Here is a 15,619-nt window from a genome sequence, read left to right on the forward strand (position 1 = left end):
TGTAACTGAAATGACTACTTTTGACATCCCAAATCAAATCAACTTCAGATTATTTATGCACTTGACATACTGAATGACCAACGAATAAACTCAACAACTTTTCATGGGATTTTAACACTGGACCTATATTATTGCAGTTTTAAAAAGCAGTCATATGTTTGTCCTGCTTTATATTACCCAAACAATGCCCATCTTTTGCTCTCTTACACAAAAGATGAAGAGTAGAAATAACAATAGCGTATAGGAGCAATTTCATCTTACAGAAAAAAAGTCATTCTCCTTACTGTTTTAAGTTCCTGACGGAGTTGCTGGTTTAAATTTGTGGATTCTTCTAAACGAGCCTCCAAAGCAGCAATTTTTTCTTCTTTTATTTCGAGAGACTTCTTAAGTGTAGATTCTAATTTTGACTCCAGAAGCTTGTACCTACTGATCAATGACAACACACAAAAAAGTCTGTATTGCAAAAAACTGAGGTATTTGAATTCTAAAATGTTCTGAAACAGTAGCCTCACAGCTACACTCAAAAATGCTTGAATGCTGACTCTATTCAAAAAACACGAAGACACCTCAGTATTAGTATCAAGTCCTACATCTAAAATAAACACAAGACACTAGTCAAAAGCATTTTTGAATCCTTCTTTCTTTTAAAACATTAGACATACAAAAAAAGCCATGTTCAGCCACAGCAGTAGGGTGCTGACTTTATTTGGATCATTAGCGTGTGTGTGATGACACCACTCTTCCTTCTGGCTCCACTCCAGCGAATTCAGCGGGGATCTGAACTAAATTAGAATGTGAAGTATTTGGAGAGAAAGATTTTCATCAATTTCCATTTCCTGCCAGCTCACAAAGAGGAGGCACTAGGGAAGGAGACGGAACACAGTACTTTGCAGGTGCATACTCATTTGATGTATGAATGTGCAAATTGCTCACTCAGCCCAGCTGCTGATATTTTAAGACCGTTACCACTCCCAATATGTAAAGCTTCCATTTTTTACCATATTTACAATATTGTAGGGCCACTAAAAAACCCAAATCATATAGTTGGGAGAGAAGTGGTCAGATTTAGAATGTATTGGTTTAGAATTGTTTCTCCTCTTTAGAAAACACTGAAAACCACACTCATTAATCACTTTTAAGCAGTTCAGTCACTGTACGTGTGCTCAGAATCTGGAAAACATCCCACTTCTCCCCACAGTGGGATAAAATAAAACAAACCACTAATATGCCACTTTTTAATCTTGACTGCTGAAGAATCTATCAGTTTAGTGAACGGAATAGATTGCAAGAGACTCCTGAATGAACAGCATTAGATCCAGTCAGGAACTGGAGCAGAAGACCAATGGTAAGAGAATTAATAAGTAGAAAGCTGTCCAATAGCATCATGTAGTAGGATGAGAATCCTAGATTTTAAGGTATGACAAGTAATTCTCAGGGACTTAAGAAACAGTAGGCAGTCTATGACTAGCAGAACAGATAACATTTCATCTTCTTGAGCTGAAGCATATATTCAGCTACAAATAATAATTTCTGTTACTGAGAAGTTATACAATTATGTAGAAAACAAAGAAGGAAAAAGACTAGTAGCAGAGACCAAATACCCAGTTTCCTTTTGAACACCTAATAATGAAAGATGGTACAAATTTTAAATATCATTGAGATTTGTGTATTTCAGATTCAGGGTCAAAATCCATAAATCTGTTTATCTAAAGACAACAGCCATTTGAAAGGCAATATGAAATGGAAAACACCTTGAGTTAACTCATCAAACATGGTCAGCTAGGTCCCAACAGAAAGAATCTAAGAACATTCAACAGAAAACATAAACAGCTCTCTCCAATTAGGGCGAGAAAAACTATGCATTTTTAATTTCTCTCATCAAAATGAGAGAAGCAATGTTTGCCATAACGAACTTAGCTTTCTAGAGGCCTGAAGAAATAATTGCAAAGCCTCACCTACATAACAGTATAAGGAAAACAAACCAGGTACCTTTTGTATGAACGAGAAAGTTGAGAATAATGGAAAGGCAGGATAGTGGCAGAGTAAGATTTCAAACCAACCAACGTTTCCACTTTGAAAACCAATATTGCCAATTCACAGTCCCTCCTGCTCTACGTGAAGTTTGAGACAAAGCTCAAAACAGAAGCATAGCCCAAATTCCTTCACATCTAAAACTATTTAGCCACAAGCCTGGGCTCAGTGGTAGGCTTTAGATAACTTTCTGGGTAAGGTTCAAGATTGAGCAACCTGGTCTAGTGGGAGGTGTCTCTGCCCAGGGCAGAGGGGGTTGGACTCAATGATCTTCAAGATCCCCTCCAACTCTAACCATTCTATGATTCTATGTAATGCTTACTGCATACATTTCCATAGATCAGCCTGAATAGGCACATCATACCCAGTCTGATATCCAAATATCTTGTACCATCAAATATTCCACCTGCTTTTATGCTGCTTTCACATGGTCAGTGCTGGATAATCAAGTTTGTGAACACTTTTTCTAGACAGAATTTATCTCCTGCTGCAAGGCAATCTGTAAAGAATTAAGCATGAGCTGTTCTTACAACAGTGCAGCTGAGCAGCACCAAATTACAAGAGATGTAATGTCAGCAGTAGACGTTTGCCAAGTGCAGGGCAATCAGTATGCAATGCTTGAGTCTGCTCCCTGGGCTGTGCTCTTACCATATAACACATACATAGCAAAAAATGTGCAGTGACTCGTTGAAAAAGGAATACCCACTAGAAGATGACTATGGGGAGGTGAGGGAAAATGAAAAGAAAATGAACTTATTTGTGTAATTCCCACACACAGCTAACCTGGAAGCAAAGGAAGAAGTGAAACAGGTCATGATAGGTGCCAGAAGTATGTTAGAAGGTCATTTACAGATTATAATTTGATGAAAGTTGGATAAACCTCCCCATTCCAGAGAGATATGTGACTCCAAATTTTCCTTCCAAATTATAATTTATAGATGCAATATAACATCATTCTGTAAAATGCAAAGGAAATACTAGTATTATATGGTCCAAAGTTATAATTCATATGTCACAAACCAACAAACCTATGACAAGTGAACCCACAACACTTGATCTTTAGGAGTTTGAGCACTTGTAAAGGCCGAGTGCCATTGTCTGGAAAGTAGAAGTAGACTCAAATCTTTTCATGTAGTATAATTTGCAAAAGCACCTTTGCAGAACAATATTCTCTCTCTTTGTGGAAGCACTCACTCGAATCACTTAGAATCTATACCGTGATTTAGAAAAATGTTGCTCAATCTGGATTTCTTCATCTAAGCAGTTTAAGCTTCAAGTCAGCTCAAGGATTGTTTTTCCTTTGTACGGTAGATTCACTTAAGGAAAAAACAAACGCATACTATCTGCTGTGTGCTACACAGTAATGCTTATATCTGAAGAAATCACACCAGTCAAAGTTCTAAGAACTATTCTTGACAGAAGAACTCCTCAGCTGTGCGCTGAGAAAGGTAGATGAAAGACAGCAGCAGAAAACAAGAGGTGGTAACAGATTCTCCCTATAGGCTTCTGGCACTACCCCAGTAATGGAGCACTGGCAGCAAGAAAGGGAAACTGAAGAAAAAAAAAATTTCTTGGTTTTCTTTTGCTATAGAAGGCCAAAAATCGATCTACGTGTTCATGACAATCAGTTGTAACAACATATTGTGACAGCAAAATGTTGTGGGTTTTTTTAAAAAGCACAAGTGTATGGCATTGTTAAAGAAAGATTGGCTAGAAGCCCATACTAGCCTGCTTTTCTCCTGTCACAAACTTTCCCTAAATCCCTGCAGGATAAGACGGAACACAACATACAGTAGAGGAAACAGATGTCAGGAGAGCAGCTGCTTTATGATGGCAGGTGTGGTAGAGCAATAGAGCCAGTACAGAGTTTTGGAGACGCTCAAGCTTTGGATACTTCCCAGCCAGTGTAAGTGAGATGGAAAACAGCTTCCTTTTGGTAGGAAAAACTAGAGGGAAATAGTTGTGAGGAAAGATTGAGACAGTTTAAGGTAACCATTATGTGACAAAAGCGTAAAAAAACAGTCCAGCAGTCAAAACGGGAAAAAAACCACTTTGGGCCTATTATCTTTTCCTGCTGCTAACTAGAACATAAAACATTTCAATTATACAATCTACTGACACACTTCAATAAATTTCATAGTAACAAAAAGTGGTAACTCACTTTCACAGACAGCTGAATGGAAAGCGCATCACCTACCTTATTAATTTCAAAGAATAAGTAAGTTCCATTTTGGGTCTATTATTGCGCCTTAAAAAACGAAGAGTATGCACAAAACCAGTCTGTAAAACCACTTTATGAATAAAAAAGACCCTCATTTCTACATCATTCCAGGTAGGGCTTGACATTCTCACCTGTCATCACTGCTTTGTTCATCATGCAAGAGACGTTCTTTGTTTAAGCCTATTTTTTCAAGTTCATGGGCAAGTTTTTCTAGATCATTGTTCATTTGTTGAGTCTTCAATTTTTCATTCACCAAGTCCTTCCACAGAAAAAATTACAGTCAGTATTATCATACAAATAACGTAGTCTTAATTCTAGAAGTGCTGAGGCAAGAGTCTTTTATCACTACATGACTTGAATAACTCAGCATTAACTCTCCTGTCCTTCCAACTGTGAGCCTTCAGCTGTATCAGACATTACATTGTAGCTATAACATGATTCCACTGTTCTTGTCTACTCCCTTCCTTTCTGTAGAACTTCCCTTTCAAATTTGGTCTTGAACACTATGGCAAAGGGGAAATGTTTCAGTCAGAACAAATAATAACCTGAAGAATATGATTAACGTTCATTTAACAAAGGCTCCATGGTAGTCTGTAAGCTACTTTACAGAATTAAGTGTAATATGCTTATATTATTCTGTTTGGTTATGATTATATACATTTTAATTATCTAACACTTTCCCTACTGCAACTATTAAAGATGCTAACACAGATTAAAGCATAAAAAATACAAAATAAAAACTTTTTTCAAAAATACAGCTATAATTTCTCCACAGATTATGACAGGAATGGTAACTAATTTCTGTTTACCTCTCGTAAAGTGACAAGGGTTTTCTTATCAATGGTAGCTCTTTTCACGAGTTCTTTATTTTCTTTTTCTAATTCTTTCAGGCGTACACATGACTCTTTATATACAACTATTTCTTTAAATAGAGATTTATTTTCCTTTTCCAGATTACTAATTTTTACATTGTTTTCTTCTAAAGTACTATCTTTAATTTCTGCTTGTTGTCGAAGCCTTTTATTTTCTTTTTCTAGCTGTTTCTTATCTTTTTCCAGTTGAGAAGTCTCTTGCTCTAACAACTTATTCTCCTTTTCCAATTGCTCTAGGCGCTTACTAGAGATTTTTAACTCTTCTAAGTTCTTTTGCAGAGTCTGATTTTCAGTCTCTAAATCTTGTAATTCACTTTCTAATTGCTGAATCTTCTTATTGCTGTTTTCGAGGGCTTTCTGTAGCCTTTGGTTTTCTGTGTCTAGGCCTTGGTAGCTGACTTCCAAGCGTTCAGTTTTCTTGAATGAGGCTTTCATGAGTTCAAGGCTCTTTTTAAGTTGCTCCTTTTCACTCTCCAGTTCCTTATTTTCTAATTGTAATTGCGCCACTTTAATGCTTGTACACTTCAAGGATTCGATTGTTCTTCTTAATTCCAAATTTTCTTCATCAAGTTGCGAGTTCTCCTTTTCTAAGGATTCTAATTGAAATGTGAGATTTTTTAGGCTATCCAAAGTTTTTTTGAGTTTTCTGTTTTCCGTTTCTAGGTCTGAGTTTTCCTGTTCTAAGGCCTCGATCTTCTCACACGTAATTTTTAAGTTAGTAATTTTTTTCTGTAATAATTCATTTTCCTTCTCCAGATGATGCAGCTCGTTCTCAAGTTCTTCTGCTCTCTCCCCTTTCTCTTTGTAGTGTTCCAATTCTTTCCTGACTTGCTTTTTTTCAAATTCAACCTTATTTAACTTGCTACTGGTCTCTTTAATAGATTCATGAAGGATTTTGTTTTCTTTTTCAATTTCTTTCATTCTCGCTTCAGCACTGATTTGTGAGCGTTGTCTCAGAGAAGCTACGGTTTGATTCAAATGTTCATTTTCTTGTTCTAATAGCTTAATCTAATTTGGAGGGAAAAATTGTAAACTCTGGTGAGTGACAACCCAACAAGTAATTACTTCCATGTACAAACTGAAAGCTACTAGGATAATAAGATTACATCACATTTCCCTTTTATTTTAAGTTTCAAAAAAATTTCTCTTCCGCTACTGGTATTTAGTTGCAGCGTTACAAACATTGTATATGTACACAGGGGGAAGTTTGACAACAAAATAGTTGAAGTGAATATTCAAATATCTTCCTCCTGGATATTAGCTGATAACATAAAAATAAAACTAATGAAGCATAAATCAAAACAAAGCTCTACCTAGCTTCATTTAATTTTCCTTTGTGTTTACCCAGATTTAGATTATTTTTTTTTAAACTCTGTAATTTCCAGAAAGGTGTGTCAACTAAAAACCAAAAATACAGCCAAGTTCTAAACAAAACTTGAGATGGAGGGAGGTGTGGGAGTCCCGAAAAAGTGCCTTTATTTCACTTGGAAAAAATAGAGTTGATCTGTGGGATGTGAGGGCATCCTGATCAGTCAGTAACATTTTGGGAAGAAACACAAAGTTTCATTAACTTCTGACTTAAAAAGAACCCTTGAACATACTGTTCTAAAACAGCTTCCAGAGAAAGTAAATCATATTAGAACTGAATTATTTTCTTAGGTAACATGTTCCCAGATCTGCTTCTAGGATAAAGGCAGCATTTACAACTTAATTTTCAGTATTTCTTTACTTTTTAAGTTACTCCAAATAATTTCAAATTATTTGGGTATGTAACAACAGATAGCAAAATCCAGAAAACTGTTTAGGTCAATATTTAAGAATCCACTAATAACATACCATAACATAAGGGATGTTTCAACAATAAGCTGTTTTGGAGAAAAGCAAAAGTGCTAGTTTCAGTGAAAAACAGACAGAGAAAATTACAGACTGTTCTTTCATATATAAGTCTGAATGTAACTATTAATTACAAGACCTACAGCTCAGTTCCCAGCAATAACAAAATGTTCTGAAGCGATTAATGAGAAACTAATTAACAAGTGTCTAAAAACACAACTTTGTAACACTTCTTTACATAACCTGGTACATAATTACTTTTCAGGAATTCTGCTTGTATAATTCAAACTTAACAAAAAATCATGATCAATGCCTCCATAATTTTTGATTAAATCAAATGAATCTTATATAGTCAACTCCAATAAGTTTCAGCACAGGATTTGTAAAAAACACGAAAGAGGAGCTGTGATGGATTAGCAGCATATTATTTTTAAGCAGAAATAGTCCCACTGAAATGTGCGTCCTACTCCAATACCTTTGAAACAATATAGGTATCCCTGATGGTTGAACTGGGACTTATTATGACTTATTCCAGAAAGATTTAGTCCTTTTTTCCCCCTAGAGTACATTTCTAACACAATGTATAAATCAATTACTGTAATAATGAACACAAATTAGACAAGCTGACATACTTTCTTTAAAATTATGCTCGACTTTAAATGAAAGTAAAGATTCAATTCAGAGCTCTTTTTTTTTTCCTTTCTTTTCTAAATCTGGAATTTCATTTACAGATTAAATTGGGACTTAAAAATTTTTCAGGATTTTTGAAATACAATATTCTGTATTCCAATTACTTTTAAATTAAATTTTAAAATGTCGGTCTCATCGAAAAGTATCAGTGGAATTTATAAAAGATAACTACAGTTCTAATTCTAAAGGACTTGATTGCTAAATATGAGATTTCCAGATGCTGTTGGAAATCTTGTGTTTCCTAGTAGCTGCCTTCTGCAGGTCCTCTGCAAAGACCTTTAGAAGGTGTGAGCACTCAGTAGATACAATATGTAATATCAGTGACGTTCAGTACCCACCCAAATACAGGCTTAAATCTTTCACAAAGGTGCAGGTGCCAGTTTCTGGAAAACTAAAATAAATTCTGCTATCTACCTATAAGTCACAGACAGAAAACATTCTAGTATAGGGAACATTATGAAGCTGGATACGATGGTTCCTACTCCAGATATAAAAGCCTGGGAGTGTCACAGGAGGAAGAGAGCCAGCAGCAGAGCAGCAGACCAGCTCTGCTACACTGGTCTCCACCAGGTCCCTTTGAGGGACAGGCTTCTGTAGTTCTCATTAATACTCCAACATCATAAAGCCTCAGATAAAAATGAGTCATGCCCTTCCCTGGCTGCAGGTCTCAGACAAGCTATTTTTCTGCAGAAATGTCCTTTTGTCAAATCTTACTTCAAACACTGACCAGCTGTCTGGAACCTGCTTTCCTCCCTTGAGAGGTTTTTGGCTTACCCCCAAAGTTCCCAACTTTCTGTTTTGACTGAGCCTACACCCTCTAAGCAACTAGAGCAAATGCACAGCCCATGAAAGCCACAGAAGCATTACAAAACACTAAAAAGTTCTAAAACTAACAGTAAAGCCTCAGATAAAAATGAGTCATGCCCTTCCCTGGCTGCAGGTCTCAGACAAGCTATTTTTCTGCAGAAATGTCCTTTTGTCAAATCTGCTACATTGATAATCCCTTCACGCCTGTAAAAAAGTACAAAAGGAGAGCAGTACATTACAATACAGCATTAAGACTTTTGATTCTTTACTCACTTGTCGCTCTGAGTTTTCTTGAAGCGCTTCAAGTGTTTTTTCAAGCTGTGCCTTTTCTTTCATCAAATCTTTACTCAAATTTTGACTGTTCTGGAGACTTTGTTTCTCTTGGCTAATTTCATTCTCTAGCTCTTCAAGCTATGGAAAAAAAAAACCAAATTTTTTTAAAATGTACTTAAAAATGACAATAGCATTACTCTTAGCTGGGTTGAAGGTACCCTTGCAGAAATGAATAAAGAAGGCTAAAGGAAAGAATAAAATAGAATTTTCTATTCTCTGCCTCAAACAATTCATCTCTTCTAGGAATAAGTTTACTTCTGCCAGAATTTTCTCCCTGGCTCAGAAGATCATATCCATAAAGTACTTTGGCATAAGAAAACTGGTCAGATTTTATTAGGCTCTGGATATTTTCCCAAGGATCTTTTTCTTTCTTTTAAAATTCCATTTTAGTGAGATTTATAAATATTTTCCCAAGGATCTTTTTCTTTTAAAATTCCATTTTAGTGAGATTTATACTGCTCCTCTGAGTCCCTTTTAGCTTGCAAAGGTTGACTGTTGTTTGATCTTACTTAACTAGTTCAAGAGACACTTATGATGATTCCTTGGGAATTAAATACACAGATTTGTTTTGTCAAATGGCTCCAACTCTCTTAATGTCACCCCACAGCAAAACTATTTATGAGTGAAATAACCAAGTGTGACTTTTCTGTCACATCTAAGTTATAACTAGTTATTTGGAAGCAACACATTGCTAAACAATCATCTGCTGGAAGTTTTATATACTATGTGAACTCTGTCCACATTCCCCAATCCTAGAGCAGTCCAGACATAACTCTGACCCCTGGCAGAGGAAATACTTTTAGAAACAAATTGTTTGAATTATACATTAAATTGGTGCAAAATAATACTGAGAAATAAAATCACAAAAAGATAGTAGAATGGAATTTGTTCTTCAGTGAAGCTATTTGTTGATTGGAAATATGTAAAAAGCACGGCAACAATTAGGCCAGGACCTGAATTAAATCATTCTCTTAGGATGAGAATACCAATACTTGAGCAGTTGTCTGCTTCTCTCTCCCTCTTCCTCTCAAATTCAGATATTCCTGGACCTTCACTTAGCAGATTAATGCATTTTTACAGGGCTATTGGCACTTCCACTGTTTTTTGCAAAGGAGAAGTAACTGGCTCAGTCACCTCAGCAGGGATGCAGTCAGCCTCCATCTGGGAACTAAACTTACCCATCACCTGCCCAGCTGCCAACTGGGCACTGGATTTCCTGCAGTCACTGTATCGCTTCAGATTCTATACTAGTGCTTTAAGAGAAAGCACATCCAGATAGAACTAGACTATGTATATAGGATTCATAACAGACATTTTATTCAACTTCACACCTTTTTCTGAAGTGATCACTGTTCAGAACATTGTTTTTATGGGGAAGTGAGAAAAAGGACATGTTGCCAGACATCCAAAGTGGTAAGAACAGTATCAGACAACCACAGACAACCTACTGTTGCTTGCTTCCTATACCTATTCTTTTGTCTTGTATCCTTTCTAGGTGTTTTTCTGGTACTGTACAGAAACCAAAAGCAGCACACAGGTTGCTGCAAAAAATACCACACTGTTAAGAAACCAGAAAAAGCACAGAAGTATGGAATACAGAAGGGATTTCTTTCAATTTATTTTTTTTAATTATCTCTTACCCACTCATCTCTAAGAATAGTCTCTCTAACATATGACACAGCTTTTACTTCAGCAGATATTTCAGGAACTTGAGACATATCACTCCACTGTAATTAGTCCTCATATGTATTTGATATACGTGATTTGGAGAGTAAAATATTGTAGATTAGCACAGATAAATCTCACAAACTCCTCCTCACTTGCTCATCAATTCCTTGGCCCATCTTCCCTCAGTTATAAATGAGGACATGCAACCAAGTTTTCTTCTTAGGTGAAGACAAACTGATATGTCTATGTACACATACTTTCCCCTGCTTAATAATTACAGAAATTAAAATAATGTTCTCAAATATCATAAAACACTTTCATTACTCCTTATGTCCCCAATATTAACATATTTTTTTTCTCACTGATAAAGACTTTTCTGAATAAAATAGTCATATTCTTACATCAATAAAAAAGCATAATTAAACAAGAGGTTTTCTTTTTTACCATAAACTTACAAACAGCATAACACCATTTAGACCCTAGTAATACTTTACCCAAAATAACAGCAATTCATAAAATTGCCCTTTAGAAAGAAGACAGTAGGCAACATTAAGCAACACATACATGATACAAACATACACTGATGATTACCTTCTTGCTAAGTCTTTGGTTTTCTTTTTCCATTTTCAGAATCCTTGAACTACTGCCTTCTGCAGAACCCACTGCACTTTGTAGTTCTTCCACTGTCTTCAGCAAGCTTTGGTTTTCCATTTCCAGCTTCAGTAACCTGCTTGATGTCAGTTCATTTACTTCGTGACCAAGAGACTTTTGTGGCACTGTAAGAGGAAAACATCATTTTTAAAAAAAAAAAGTTATCCATTACCTGGAGTTCTTGGACTTTGCATTTTTAGACTTAGAGGATTTAGAAGCCTTTGATGGTCCTCCAATACTTCCTTGGTGAATAGAGCTATTTAGGAGTAATGACCCATCCTCCTTACCCAACAGACAACACGGCAGATGCATACAAAGAAATGTCATACTCGTGGCTACAGTTCCCAGTCACAGCAGAGATTTGTCTCCTGCAACTGAGGACACATCTCAAAATTTCCACAAATCCTTTGTATGGGATCCAGCGTATGACCAAATATGCTATACAGGGAAGAATCAAAATTTTTGCCACAACTATCTCTGCAAACAATTACTCTGAGAAGCCTTAACAAATCTTTCTTAACTTTGAGAACAGTAAAGCAAGAAGACTCATGCTATGGGCTACATGGTATAGAAGTTTACAAGGCAACACAATGTAACTCCAACAAATTTATGGGTTTTACACCTCTGCCTAAGTGAACAAGAATCACAAGAATGAGACCTTTAATGTATGATCTATCTCCAAGGATACAAAGGACTGGGAAAAAAAAAAAAACACACAACAAAAACAAATACAAAAATAACCCTCAAACTGTCACATCTCTCCAGAGGACAAAAGATACTGTACTTTAGAAGTCAGGAGCTGTAATTTCCTAATGTTATCCAGCCTCTGAGCTTTCAAGTTTGCCAGTATTACAATGTTTACCTTCAGAAAGTTCAGTAGTCCTATTTATCTGTTCAAGTTCCCAGCCAAGATGCAACGATTCATCCATACTTTGTTTCTGAGCCATTTCTAGAGTCATATTTTCCTCCATGAGTTCCTCAATCTTCTTTCTGTCCATATCACGCTCCTTAAAAATTATTTCACATATAACTAAAAAAAAAAAGTCTCAACATGCACATTTTAATATCTAGTATATCAAAATAATGGAGAACTTAGAAAAAAGAAGTGTAACAACCAGTAAAGAAAAATATGCAGAGAAGAATCTCTTCTCATCATAACCTATGGTGATGACTACTTACTCTTTTTCAAAGTTCACTTCTCCCAGAATATCAGGAAAGAAAGTACAGATGATAAACACAGCTTGGTAGCACACACAAAAAACAAACGGACAGAGAAGCAAAATTTCACCTTCTCTAAACTATCATAAGACTACTTTGATGCAAAAAAGCTCTAATAGGACTGGGGCCATGACAAGAGTGTCTCATCAGGCTCTTTATAAACCCTTTTCCCCACACATACTACTTTAACAGAAAAAAGCTGCAGCTGCAACTCCCAATATTTTACAGAAAATGAAAGTAATCAGAAGGTAATAATCTGTCACTCCTTAAGGAAAAAAAAAGCCAAAGCACCCAGGCAAACTATGACTTTATAAGTAATAATCTGTCACTCCAAAGCACCCAGGCAAACTATGACTTTATATTTTAGAATATTTAGGTTTTGGAGAAGAACTGGTTAAAATAACCTCTTTTATCTAAATATTTAAGTGCCAACAACCTATCTTCACATTAAAAAAGATTTATCCTATTGTTCTTACTAAGGAATCTCTATTTCTTATCATCATATTTTAGCTGCCCGATTAAACACTGCACTGCCTTAGAGTACTGCCTTTGCAATTTTTCCTTCCCAAGGCAGAAACAAAGCTACTGCAGAAAACCTTATCTGAAAAGTGTTACTAAATCAAGAATTACCTTCCCCCTCTCCCACACCATTTTCACTGGAAGTTCTTTTATTAAAAATATAATTCATTACATATCAGTTGTCTTTGTCATACTCCATTTATACTTACCATGTCCATATCATGTAATTTAGCTTTTAATTGTAGATTCTCTTTTTCTAACTCATGTAATTTATCAGAACGGGCTCGAGTCCCTTCTAATTGATCTTCCAACATTGTCTTTGTTTCTAGCAACACTTGATTGTCTTCCTTTAACTCCTGCAAGAATTAAATAACAAAAAAATCTCAAGAAAAGTATTTGCTTATTCATACAAACTTTGATACATATCATAACTAGATTTAGAAATGTTGCTCTAATGCCAAAACTTTCATTTGGAAGCTATAAGAGACTATGAAAAAGACATTTACAGCAATTCCACATAACTGTAACATGAAATTTTTTATTAAAAGAAAATTTTACATAACTTAACAGAAATGAAACGGTACCTAAACCATTAAGAATAAATAAGGTGTTCATAGTTATAATCAAAACATAAATATCTCTGTGATCTGAGATGCAATCTGAAAAGATGTACTACACATATATGAACTACAGTTAAGCAAAAGGATGACATCAAATAAAAATTACAGGTGTCAGGCTCAACACAAATAAAAGAAGTACTTCACACACCATGTTAATTGAATTGTGGAGCTTACTGCTGCACAATTGCGTAGGTGAAAAGGATTACATCTGTTGTGAAGTTATTTAATTCATGCAAGAGAAGGCCCAAAAGCTCAAAAGTATCACCTCTGAGTATGATTTTCCTAAGCAGAGACTGCTGGAGACTGGAAAAGCACAATAGGAAAGTATTACCAAGTGCTTGACCAAGTGCTTTTATTCTCCTCTAAGCACCTACTATTGGCCACTGTCAAAGACTGGAGACTGATGCAGACATTCCTTTCAATCCATACCCTATTACCAGACTGAACTCCCTACTATTTGGACTGTAGGAAACGAAGAACAAAATCTGAGAGTCATTTCCTACAGGTCATGATTAGGTTTACAGGCAATTGGGCAAATTTATCAGGACATGATGCTGAAAATCCAACTGCATGCTTAAAATACAGAAAACCATATTCAAAAGTCCTATTTAATTTATGTACATAGAACATTTTTTTTACAGGCATCTGATGAAAATAATAGATGTAAAAGCATATAACTGGCGATTTACTCATGGAATATGATACTCCCATGTCAGTTGATATACTTTATTTCTCACTAAATCTACTATTTGTTGAAGTTTTGGATGAATGATCTACAAATTAAAGAAATTTGGGGTTTGCCTTGCGGTTTTTGCCTTCTCATCACAGCATGCTGTGACATATGAGGTATACATTCATTAAAAGGTTTTAAGTTTTTAACATTCAAAGAAAGAAGTCTCTTTCCAGAGGATGTTGTATCACTGGCCATTAGTACATGGTGTTTTCCAGATGTGATAACTAGAATATTGGTGATATTCTATCATGTCTAGGCTGCAGTTCTGTGGGAAAAAAATCTGGAGGCTACCACAGCTCACAATTTTGAGATGTTGCTTAGGAGCTGCTCTATTAGAAGGTGTAGAGAAAAGTCATCTTTCCACTATATTCAGAACTGGTGAAACCATAAAGTATGAGACCCCCTTTCAGGGACTCAATTTTAATAAAGATATGAATTAAGACAGAACCTAGAGAAACAAAAAACCAAACATCCACCTTGTAATGCAGAATGCTGTGGAGACTGCAGAGCACAAAGAGCTATGAGAGAGGACACCTGACACGTCACACTCTTCAGAGAAGAAAAAGGCTGCCATGAAAGGCAGACACTTCATCACTCAAGTCTTAAAGCAATGATTAACACCAAGCATTCATTTGGAGTAGTATGGGTATAAAAAAATACCTTCCCTCGCGCAGGAGGACTGAATGAATTCCCAAGATCCCATCTAGGCTTGTGAATCCAAGAGGCCACATTGAACAAAGAAGGTATGTAAAAATATTCTGTATCATAGTTCAGCCTAATATCTTGGGTTTGCTTTTTGGTCATTTTTACCCTAAAGAAAAGGTAACAACTATCTCAACTACATCTAGGGAACATAGTATTTTTTCCAGTTCTCCCTGCTTTTCTAGGAGCCCTTCCTTTTTAATGACCACCTTGAAAAAATTTTCTTAAACTTTCACTAGTTTTGACTCCCACAAGTAATTGCTTCTTTCACAAATTCTGCCATCTTGGCATTTTCCCAAAAAAATTGCCATTTACAGAGAGAATGATGGCCTAATAACATCCTGCATGTTGATGATTTGTTTCCTAAACTTCTAATTCATGACAGAACTGCAAGTCTCTCCTGCCTGGTGTCAGTGCATCTTTTCTTGGTACATTTTATCCATGGAAAGTCTTTGTCCTACACTCATTTATGTGTACAGCCACTATTTCCTCAACACTTCACTTTGAAAATTACCTTCTCTTAGGAGACCTATATAAGGAGAAAGGAATTATTACATTTATAGCCTATTTTTAATTAATTCCTCCTTGGGCTTCTCAATACATAGTATATATCCTAAACACAGACTCCTACTGATTTTGCTAGCTTAGAGCTATGGTGAATACTGTTGACCTCAAATGAAACTGCATGCCATTAGACACAGGGATTCTTACCTAAAAACTG

The 15,619-nt window shown here is 35.8% G+C and overlaps 1 protein-coding gene across 14 annotated transcripts in view; it reads right to left on the reverse strand.

The window, feature by feature from the left end:
- Positions 1-15,619, reverse strand: part of CCDC88A (coiled-coil domain containing 88A) — an 85,309-nt gene that overhangs the window by 25,161 nt on the left and 44,529 nt on the right. For all 14 annotated transcript variants that reach the window (XM_014966396.1, XM_014966395.1, XM_014966394.1 and 11 more), the window contains 7 exons: positions 13,053-13,199; positions 11,969-12,113; positions 11,047-11,231; positions 8,728-8,865; positions 5,062-6,132; positions 4,384-4,511; positions 285-426 (listed from right to left, as the gene is read on the reverse strand). In XM_014966396.1, coding sequence (XP_014821882.1) covers positions 285-426; positions 4,384-4,511; positions 5,062-6,132; positions 8,728-8,865; positions 11,047-11,231; positions 11,969-12,113; positions 13,053-13,199 — 1,956 coding nt within the window. The remainder of the gene's footprint in view (positions 1-284; positions 427-4,383; positions 4,512-5,061; positions 6,133-8,727; positions 8,866-11,046; positions 11,232-11,968; positions 12,114-13,052; positions 13,200-15,619) is intronic.

This window comes from Calidris pugnax, unplaced genomic scaffold, assembly GCF_001431845.1.
Source record: "Calidris pugnax isolate Ruff unplaced genomic scaffold, ASM143184v1 scaffold31, whole genome shotgun sequence".
Classification (NCBI taxonomy): domain Eukaryota; kingdom Metazoa; phylum Chordata; class Aves; order Charadriiformes; family Scolopacidae; genus Calidris; species Calidris pugnax.